Here is a 9,975-nt window from a genome sequence, read left to right on the forward strand (position 1 = left end):
CGGAGCGGCGTTCGGGGCTGACGGCGGAGCGGAGCGGCCGGGCCACTCCCAGCCCCGCGCTGGTTTTCCTTGCAGCCACATAAGGAATTCTGCCGTACTTGCGGCGTTGTCATGGCGACGTGCGCTGCTCGCACCCGGTTGCCGGAGCGCCGTTGTGTGAGAGCGGAGCCGCGCTCAGCCTGCGGCCCTGGGAAGCGATGCTGGCCGGGCTCCCTTCTCCGGGCTTTCTGACTCAGGCTTCGCTTCCTGAAGGAAATGGGGGTGGTGGGAGGTGCTGTGCGGCTGCCCGGCGGTGTCACTGCTGTGCTGGCGGGGCTCTGTCCCGCGGTCCCAGCGGGATGAAGAAGCGCTGCCTGCAGGAAGGTGGGCCCCGGAGGGGAAGGGGGGGCTGGGGATAGAGGACGGCGTGCCTCCATTTGCTGCGAGGAGGAGGAGGAGGTTCGGCAGCGCGAAGGCTGCTCCTCTCTTTCTTGGTGCGTCGGTTGGTTCCTCTTTGAGCAGAGCGCTTCCTCCTCCAAAGCAGCTCTGGGTCGGTGTGCTGCGCATCAAAGTGCTGCGGGTTTCCATGGTGAAGAGCAGGGTGTGCCTGCAGCTGAAAGCAAAAGTGCTCCTGCATCCTGCCGGGGGGGGGGAGGCAGGGTGTGGGTTGTGGCAGGCCGTGCTCCGGCGCTGGCCTCTTTCCTTGCTGCAGCTCCTTCCTTGGGCACGGCTGGTGGGCTCGCCATGGCCTCTGCTGGGTATTTCATACGTGCCTGGGGTGCGTTTGTGTGCTGGGCTCTGCGGGAGGTCGCTGCTGGGAAATGGAGTGGCCGTCTCCGTTTCGGTAGCGGCGTAGAAATCCTGCTGAAGGGGATGCTGGATGTTTTTGGGGTGTCCCCGAGGCGTTGGTGTCCCTCTGAGGCTGCCCCGCGGGCTCTGCTCAGGGCTTTGTGGAGCAGATGTGGCTGATGGTGGCGTTGCTGTGGCTCTGGGGGTGCTGGGTTCTGAGCTCTGGTGCTTCACTCAAACCTCGGTCACTGCTGTGATTGCACTCTGGGCATTGAGCAGAGCCCGTGGGCTCCCAGCATCGTGCTGGCACGTGTTGCTGGGCAGCAGCTCCCAGCCTGGCTTGGGCTGGGTGAGGATTCTGCTCTGTGGGATCAGTGAGTGCTGCTGGCCGGAGCCCCAGAGCTGCACTGTGGCCCCTCGGCGGGGCAGGCGGAGCTCTGAGCACGGAGCTGATCATCTTCCTTGAGTTGCTCGGTTTGAGCAGCGCTGGTGTCCAGATCACATGAGTAAACTGACTTGGTGCTGAATGCCGGCTGTCACGGCGCGCCGGAGCAGCGGATAAATAGGGCTGATTGATGGCCTGGCAGGATTACAGCAGCTGTGGAGAAGAGACGTTAGTGTAAGTCATCCACTTAGTGTTTATGGCTTAAACTGTCACGTCAGCTCAAGCTGACAGGCGAGAAACCCGTGTGGCAGCGGCTGCTGCCTGCGTGAGCCCGTGTGAAATGTTGCAAGGCTTATCTTGGAATGCAGGGCTCGGTGTAAGAAAGTGGATGCAGCTCCTTGACTTGGTTTTGGCTTCCTCCGTGCTGCTGCTGGCCTGCGGGTGATCCCCCAGCTGCTCTGTGCTGCTCGCTGCAGGCTGAGCTGCCTTCCTTGCTCCCCCCAGGCTGAGGCAGAGGTGGCATCCCTGAACCGCCGCATCCAGCTGGTAGAGGAGGAGCTGGACCGGGCCCAGGAGCGCCTCGCCACCGCTCTGCAGAAGCTGGAGGAGGCTGAGAAGGCAGCAGATGAAAGCGAAAGGTGAGCAGGGGTGCCCGCTGTGCTGTCAGCCACGCAGGGGTGCCCCTCGCCAGGGCCCCGTGATGTTGGCATCTTCAGCTTCAGAAGGTGGGGAGTGGGTGCCACACCGAGGCCGGGTGTGGGAGTGAGGACCTGCTGATGCTGGAGCGGGGCTGTCGGCCTTCAGGGAGCATCTCGGCGTGGGGCCGTGGCTGCTGGGTTCCCTTCTGAGGGAGCAGTGGGCCCTGGGTGCAGTGGGGAGGTAGGGGAGCTTCCCCTCCTGCTGCACGCTCCCTTCTGGCCGGGAGCTCCTGAGCTGGGAATGTGGTTTGGAGAGGAGTCCCAGCAGCGTCTCCAGTTGGCCGATGCGCTCCTCTCTGTAGCAGCCTGACCTGGCTTACGTCTGCCATAAAGGTTTGGCTTTCCCTGTGCTTCAGCCTGGAAGTGCCTGGCTTGCCTGCGCAGAGTCCCTCCGACAGCCTGACTTGTTCTTCCCAGCAGTGCTTCCTGTGCTCCAGGAGCCCAGTGAGCTGCTGGAGCCGTGCTCAGAGGAGCAGTTAACTCTGAGCAGCAGCACTGCTTTCCCCTGCTGTCCTCTGCACTCGGAGAGCAGCGCTGTGGCTGGGAATGCTGTTCACTCTCTGACACGCGTTATGCTGCCAGTTTGTTTTAATCATCACTCTCTGCTGTGCTTTTTGTTTTTTTGGGGGGCAGAGGCATGAAAGTCATTGAAAACAGAGCTCTGAAAGATGAGGAGAAGATGGAGCTGCAGGAGATCCAGCTGAAGGAAGCCAAGCACATTGCAGAGGAGGCGGACAGGAAGTACGAGGAGGTGAGAGCCCTGGATGCTGTCGTGCAGCTGATGCTGGCCGCTCGTCCTGCTGTCTGTGCTCTCAGGAACACAGTGTGGGGGGACCTGGCTTACAGCTGCACCGCTTCCCCCAGCCAGTGACTCTGGCAACACCAGTGGCTCCTGCAGGCTTTCCCTTTAGTACTTGCACAGCCGACCAGAGCGGCGTTCATCTTCCTTGCTTGTGAACTCTGATTTTTTTCCCTCCCAGGTTGCTCGGAAACTGGTGATCATTGAAGGAGATCTGGAGCGTACTGAGGAGAGAGCTGAGCTTGCAGAGTCGTGAGTAACCTGCTTGCATGTGACTGGTGTGTCTACCTGTGCATGGGAACTAACACCGATGGCATTTCTAACCTTGTTACACAAGGCCTGAAGTACAGGGCGGGCTTAGCTCTCCAAATGGAAGAGCTGGGAGGTGATCTCCTGCTCTGAACGGGATGAGATCCACTGAGAACGTGGAGTTGGCATCAAAATCAACACGCCGTGCCTTGCGGCAGAGATGTTCAGCACCTTTGCATGAGTGCCTCTAGCTGCTGAGGTCAGTCTTCCTCCACTCGGTAGCCACCAGCACTGCTGTTTGCTCACTGGATGTGCTCACACTGCTACGGGGCACGTGGTGCTGAGCCTAAAATGGCCCGCAGCAGCGAGCAGAGCTGTGGCTGAGGTTGGTCTCTGGCCTCCTTCAGTGTTTCCAGTGATCACGGGGATGTTTGCACCGCTGAGCTCCTGCTTGGAGCAGAGACGCCAGATGTGCTGCTCGGCTCCTTTCATGCGCCTCCAGGAGCTGCCCGGGGCCCTTCTGTACTGTGGGCCTTGTCTAACAAAGCCAGCATGTGTGCAGCAGCAGCGCTGTGCTTCCTGCCCAGACATGCATGTCGTGACCATGACTTCTTTGTGTTTTTCCCCCGCCCCTTTTTGGCTCTGCGGTGTTGTGTTATTGGTGCTCCTTTTGACCCTTGCCCCCACCTGGCTTGTGCCATCATGTGAACGTCACTAACAGTCGTGTCCGGGAGCTGCAGGAGCAGATCAGAGTGATGGACCAGAACTTGAAGTGTCTGTCTGTTGCCGAAGAAAAGGTACTAACCGTTCCCTTCTCGAGCCATTAAACCAGAACTCTTGTGGACTTCTCGCTACGCTCCTTCCCTCGGCTTAATTGCGTCCTTCTCTCTCCTGGAATGTTCTGTCCTCTGCCCGAGCACTCCTGTCTGAGTGGTGGCAGCTGTCCATCTGTCTGTCGGAGCAGCTTCCCTCCTTTCAGCAGAATAAAGGCGCAGCTTCTACGCGAGGACGCCAGGCCTGGCAGAAATCTGTGCGTCTCAGCTGTGCCGCTGGGTGCCTCGTGCACGCGCTGGCAGCGTATCTAAAACGTGACCTTGGAGGCTAGAAGGGAACTTGCTTTCTGCAGAAGTGCTTCAAAGCAAGGTCCCATCCCGTCTGATCGCAGACAGTCTCCTGAAGAACTCCCTGCTCTCCCCTGCACACGGATTCACTTCTCGTCTCTCCTGTCTTTCCTTCCCACTTTTCCCTTTTTTTTTGTTTTGTTTTTTTCCTCCCCTCTTTCTTTACGAAACCCCACAGTAAATGTTCCGAGCTGGAGGAGGAGCTGAAGAATGTCACCAACAATCTCAAGTCTCTTGAGGCTCAGGCTGAGAAGGTAGGGCTACTTTTCCAAGGGCCAGAAACGTTTGTTTTGCTGGAAGGGTGTGTGACAGCAGAGCACCCGCTGGGATGGAGATAATGCAGCTGCAGCCTTAAGCAAGCAAGGAGAGCCGTGCTTGTTTCCCAGGAGAGCTGGTGGATTCCAGCACAGGACTGATGCTGACTGTAGAAGCTGTGAGCGCGGGAGGTCCGTCTGTGCCCCTGCCTTGGGGCAGACTGAGCAGCTGAGATGTTAATGCTGCTGGGATGAGAGTTTTTCCTGTGCCTGAGTTTGTGTGTGATGTGCATGGTGTGGGACTTGCTGTCTGACTGACCCAGCCCTCTTGGAATAGGAAGTTTGGAAGTTTGTGGGCATGCGTACTGCAGTGGGGAGTTGAAGTGTCCCTCTGTAGCTGTAGGCTTTAGGATGGGAAACGCACGAGGCTGCAGATGACCGATTCCTTTCCTTCCCCACAGTACTCCCAAAAAGAGGATAAATATGAAGAGGAGATCAAGATCCTGACTGATAAACTCAAAGAGGTGAGTGGTGGTGTTGGGGTGGCTCGGGCGGGTCTGTCCTTTGTAGCAGAAGCTGTTGCACTGACTGACTCACTCCTGTCTGCAGGCGGAGACCCGTGCTGAGTTTGCTGAGCGCTCTGTAGCCAAGCTGGAGAAGACCATCGATGATTTGGAAGGTACATCCCGGGGAGGGGAAGCTAAAGAACGTGGTGATGAGTGGGGAGCTGAGAACAACTGCCTGCCAGGCAGCTGGGGAGCAGCAGTGCTGCCGAGTCGCTTGGAGCGAGGCTGAAGCCATTGCCTGTGTCGAGCTGGTGCCTCCGGGCCATGATCTGCCCTGGCAGCAGCTCCCTGGCTGTGCTGAGGCTTCCCAACGCCCTGCCTGATAGCACAGATAGTGAGAGTGGTGATCTTGGCCGTCCTGTCCTCAGGAATGTAACTGGATTCCCGTGTTCCAGCTTAACCCCATTTAAGGAGTGGCGTAGAGGGGGGGAAAAAACCACCTGAACTCGCAGGAATTGGTTACAATAACATTCTTTTGTGTGGAATTTGATGCACGTGGCCTCTCTGCAGGCAGCATTACTGCCGTCAGTAAGGAGCCAAGCCTCAGGACTGAGACTACCCAGCATCAGTTGAAGATAAAATTGCCCATAATGGCCAAAAGTCCTCCGGTCTGGCTGATGCTGGGCTCCTTTCCTCCTGGTTTCACAGTACTTCAGGAGCATTCCTGCTGTTGCAGTCTGTCCTCTCTCCCAGCCGTGGAAGGAGAAAGCTCCAGCTGCCTCCTCAGATCTGAGGCTGTGGATTCTTCCATAGATAGCTGTGGCTGGAGCTCTTGCAGGCCTCCTGCCACAGCATGGGCCTTAGCAGCCTTTTAGTGCCAGGTCTTGGAGATGGAAAGCCACATCCTACAGCCCGAATAAAACTCCTGGGTTACTCCAGAAATAGCAGCCTTGTCAGCAGAGCTGTTCCAGAACTGCAGCCAAGCAGCAATCTGAGCCACCCCATGGTCCAGGGGAGCTGAAATACTCCAAGTCCCTGCATGCTGCCCTCGAAAGATGTTGATTGAGCGTTGGCTCTGATCTCCGGTGTTGCTGCTGAGGTGACCTAGTTTATGACAAGTGATAAAATTCTCTGGGCCCTGGGAAGCAGTTAATAACATAACCAGCTGTATCGCAGCCTGGGCAGCGGTGCTGGGAGGAGTCTGCCAGCTCTGCATGATTTGGGAGCACACCGGTGTGAGGTTTCAAGGCTGCCACCCCCGTGGAAGGTGGCAGTCCTCAGTCTGCTCCATTATCTGATGGAGAGCACAGGTGTGGCCCTTCTGCTCAGCTTATCCCACAGGATGGGAATTCCCTCTCTTGCTCACCGCTGTTACTTAACTGACTTCTCCCAAACAGGTTTTTGTATTGAAACCGAAGGTGAGAACAAAGCCCTTCATTGCTCCGTGCCCTCCTTTGCTTTAGCAATCATCTCCTTAGGTGGAGCTGCCCTCCCCTGGTGGCTCGTGCTGACCTGGCTGAGCTGCTTGTTCTCACAAGCCTGTGGGGTCTGAGCTGCTCAGGCTGTCCTCAGGCTGTGTGAAACCTCCCAGTCGTTGCTCAGGATCCAGCAGCCACGCAGCGCAGTCGTGGTGGCTCCCATCTGACTTCATTTTTCTTCTGGTCATGAATCCCACACTGCTTTTCCTGCCCCAGGGTGTTGGAAGAACTCCTGTGCCTTCCCTCATTGTTTCCCTTTTGTTCTCCTCCTAAACCTCTTCTAGATGAGCTCTATGCCCAGAAACTGAAGTACAAAGCAATTAGTGAGGAACTGGACCACGCCCTGAATGACATGACTTCCATGTAAATATGAGCTGGCTGGTGTTTGCCTCTCGCTTCAGCAGGCTAGACCGCCAGAGCTTGCTTGGTTTGCTGTGATTTTCATAGCTGGAGAATCAATGGCACTGTGTCGTTTAGGTTACTTCTACAGATCTGTGCCTCTGGGACTGTGGAGGCTGCCCCGCAGCATGCTGCGTTCTAACTGTAGGGTCTTGAGCTGCATGCGTAACACCAAGAGCTGTGCTGGCCTGAAAGGGTTCTGACTCCGACTCTGAGGAGTGCAGTTTCCAGTCCCGCTGCGGAGGCTCCCCCCGGTGCTGTGCCTCAGTTGCCCACTGGAGCCGCCAGGCTGCAGGCTCGGGGTCCTCCTGGGAGAGGAGCGCTCAGGTGGGCTCCTTAGGGGTTGCCATGCCAGCCTTGAGATGGACTGGACCACGACCTGATCTGTGGAAGTAGCTGAACTCGTGTTTCTGCAACTCTGCTCCTTGGCTTTGCGTTGGGAGTGGCGGTGAGCTCTGCTAACAGCTGCTCTGCGCAGTCCTTACCACTAACAGGGAGAGGCCAGGAATCTGCACTGTGAGGAGCCTTAACACGGCACCCGAGAGCCCCCAGCCGAGTTTGCTGTGCACAAACACTCGCGTTTCTCTTCAATCCGGTGTCTCCTTCTGTTTCACACAGATGAATCTTGCGATTCCAAACTCCACTTTGGATTTGCCTTTCTGCTTGGTGGCTTGTTCTGCACCTGCACCCTGCATTCACGCTCTCGTCATCTCGCTCTGAATTCCAGCACCTTTTTCCACTTACTGTGCACAGGGCATCCCTGGGAATGAGCTGTAAGGACGCTGAAGCTTGACGGCAGCAGCAGCTCCCAGTTATGCTGCACTTGCTCCTAAACAAAGCTCCCTCTGTTTGACCCGTGTGCCAGACACGGCCGTGCTCTGGGGGGCTGCCCTTTCCAATGTCTGGGTGTAGCTGGGAGCGTGTTGTTCTCATCTGCATATCTTACGGAGAGCCATAAAGCGCCTTTTGTATTTCTCTTGCCTCTTACTTGAGCATGATGTCACCTTTTTGAAGGAAAAACAACTCTTGTATGAATAGAAGAGCCGGTGCTGTTGAGAAATGGGTTTCTAGTGACCACTTGCTGCTGCTTTAGAGTAACAGTTGCAATGTTGCCTTCGCACTGGTGCGACCCCCTGGGCCTTGGTGGAATACAGACTTGGTGAATGCACTGATGTCTCGCTTTGGGTGCGTTACCAGCTCACAGATGCAAAACGCAGCTCTGCACGCGGCGCCCCGGTGGCCAGCATGCTCTGTAGGGTGCAGGAGAGTGCTTGCGTTGCAGCAGGCCGTCCTCCAGCCGTGTCTGCTCAGCCTGGCTGGAGGCACTCCTCACCTGCCCGCTCTGTAGCACTCCTGGCCTCGGTTGTCACACGCTGGCTTGCAGTGGGCAGCCACCACAGCTGGTGAGGTGGGAGCTGATGAATAGCACGTACCTCTGGCTGATTCCAGCAGGGCTGGAGCAGGCTGGGTGCTGCGTGTGGGGTGGGTATGTATGGCTCCTGCTTCAGGGGGCGGAGCTGCAGGCGTCCCAGGGGTCTCACATGGCAGAAGTTGGGCTCCTGCGTGGGGCTGGGGGTGGCAGAGGACCCTTGGGGGGTGGAGTGTGGTGTACAGCAGGACACCGAGCACGGCTGCAGGCACGTAACACATGGCTGCTGGTGTGAGTCTGGAGTCTTTCTGGTTGCTCTGGGACCGTAAAAAAAACTGATCTGCCTCTTGTAACTCTGTGCTGCCTCGTGGTGGCTTCTCCAATGCTTCTTCCTTTCTGGATTGGTTCCTCTGCCACAGGGCCCGAAGAGCCCTTCAGGAATCGAGCTTTGGTGAAATGGGACATCTCCCCTGGTTCCCTGAACCTCAGGTTTGTGCACACCCTGCTCTGCACACAAATGGCGCTCCCGGTCAGCACGGTCTCACACTCAACTGTTAGGGCTGTCCCCTCTCTGGGGCAGGGAAGGAGGAGGCGCTTTTGGGAGGAATCCCAGAGTAAGAGCTTGGGAAGCTCTGCAGATGTTGGCTTGATGCTTTGCGGAGCTCTAGTCCCAGAAGTGAGAATCCTTGTTGGTACCCAGCTGTGCAGCTGAGATGCGGGCTCTGGCTGTGCGGGGGGCGGCCTGTCGTTACTTCCTGGTGGGTGGGGGCTTCCAGCCAGCGCTGCCTGCCAGTTCTCCACCTCTGGAGGTGGCCCGGCGCTCCCTGCCCTTGTGAAATGGCCTCTCCTCGAGGGGAGGTCCTGGCTCTGCCTTTGTTACCTGCCCCCATGGAGTGGAGCAGGCGTTGCAAACAACGTTATTGAAGGCTGGGCTGTGGCAAGCCCGCTCCCTGCTCGTCCTGGTGGAACTCCATGCTGGGTGGGTGATGCAATTCCTGCCCTGGGAGGTTTTGGGAAGCTTCTGGTCTGACGGGATTGCAGGGCTTGTGCAGGCTGGTTGCCACAGGCTGGGCTCCCAGTGCAGGACTGCTGCAGGTACAGATAAGCTGACCACAAAGCACGGGTCGTGGGGCTCCACGTGGCTGCGAGGCTGCCCTGCAGGCTGGGTGGGGAATGGAGCGGCTCAGGCGTTGCTGCAGCCCCACGGCGGCTGCTCCGCTTTAAGAAGCTGTTGCTGAGGTCTTAGGAAGGTCACGTTAATTACTTCAGCCAGGCTGCTCCCTCCCGTGGCTGGGTTGTCAGGTCCACAAGCAGTAATACTGGCCGGGAGCTGCTGTTGCCCCAGCCTTTGATTGCTTGCCCTCCCGCTGACTGCAGTTTCGTCCCATTTCTCGCCCTAGAGACTCGGGCCCAGCTGGGAGGGCAGAGCGTTGGGAGCCTGCGCGCAGGGCAGGCTGGTGCTGGTGCACCGTCCCCTGCAGCACAGCTTCCCTCTGCTCCGAGTTGGGTTGCAGCAGGGCAGAAATTGTCAGCTCCTCCAGCTGTTGCTTTGTCCCTTGGTGGCTGGGATGGCGGGTCAGTCAGCGCTGCCACCCTCCGTGCTGCAGAGCGGGGTGCAGCTGGGTGAGGAGAAGCTTTTCCCCATGTGTGGGGCTGTCAGGGTGGCTCTGTGGGGTGGGGGGCTGTGCTGTGACTGCTCAGGGGAGCACCTGAACTTTACGTGGCCAGGCCTTGCTCAGGAGCAATTGTTCCTGGTCTGAAAGCTATGAGGAACAGCGTGGCCCTCCTGAGGTTGCTGGAGGTTCCTGGGCCTTTTGTAGCACCTGCAGGGTGCGAGATGTGAAGCCAGCAGCTGTGCTGTGTGCTGTGCTCCTCATGGTGCGCTGTGTGAGCCGTTCCAGTTAGCGAGGATGATTTCTGGCAGGCTGGAAGCTGTGGCATAGGGATTT

At 57.8% G+C, this 9,975-nt stretch overlaps 1 protein-coding gene across 11 annotated transcripts in view; it reads left to right on the top strand.

Moving 5' to 3' along the window:
* TPM3 (tropomyosin 3) overlaps window positions 1-9,975 on the top strand; it is a 16,067-nt gene that overhangs the window by 2,178 nt on the left and 3,914 nt on the right. For 2 of the 11 annotated variants that reach the window (XM_010727269.3, XM_010727271.3), the window contains exons 3-10: window positions 1,658-1,791; window positions 2,485-2,602; window positions 2,832-2,902; window positions 4,199-4,274; window positions 4,736-4,798; window positions 4,884-4,953; window positions 6,543-6,621; window positions 8,446-8,515. In XM_010727269.3, the coding sequence (XP_010725571.1) occupies window positions 1,658-1,791; window positions 2,485-2,602; window positions 2,832-2,902; window positions 4,199-4,274; window positions 4,736-4,798; window positions 4,884-4,953; window positions 6,543-6,621; window positions 8,446-8,515 (681 nt within the window). Of the gene's footprint in view, window positions 1-1,657; window positions 1,792-2,484; window positions 2,603-2,831; window positions 2,903-3,620; window positions 3,697-4,198; window positions 4,275-4,735; window positions 4,799-4,883; window positions 4,954-6,542; window positions 6,626-7,275; window positions 7,826-8,445; window positions 8,516-9,975 lie in introns of those variants that run through there. The other 9 variants (XM_010727276.3, XM_003204184.4, XM_010727275.3 and 6 more) reach the window with 7 other exon arrangements.

This window comes from Meleagris gallopavo, unplaced genomic scaffold (genome assembly GCF_000146605.3).
Source record: "Meleagris gallopavo isolate NT-WF06-2002-E0010 breed Aviagen turkey brand Nicholas breeding stock unplaced genomic scaffold, Turkey_5.1 ChrUn_random_7180001879934, whole genome shotgun sequence".
NCBI classification, from domain to species: domain Eukaryota; kingdom Metazoa; phylum Chordata; class Aves; order Galliformes; family Phasianidae; genus Meleagris; species Meleagris gallopavo.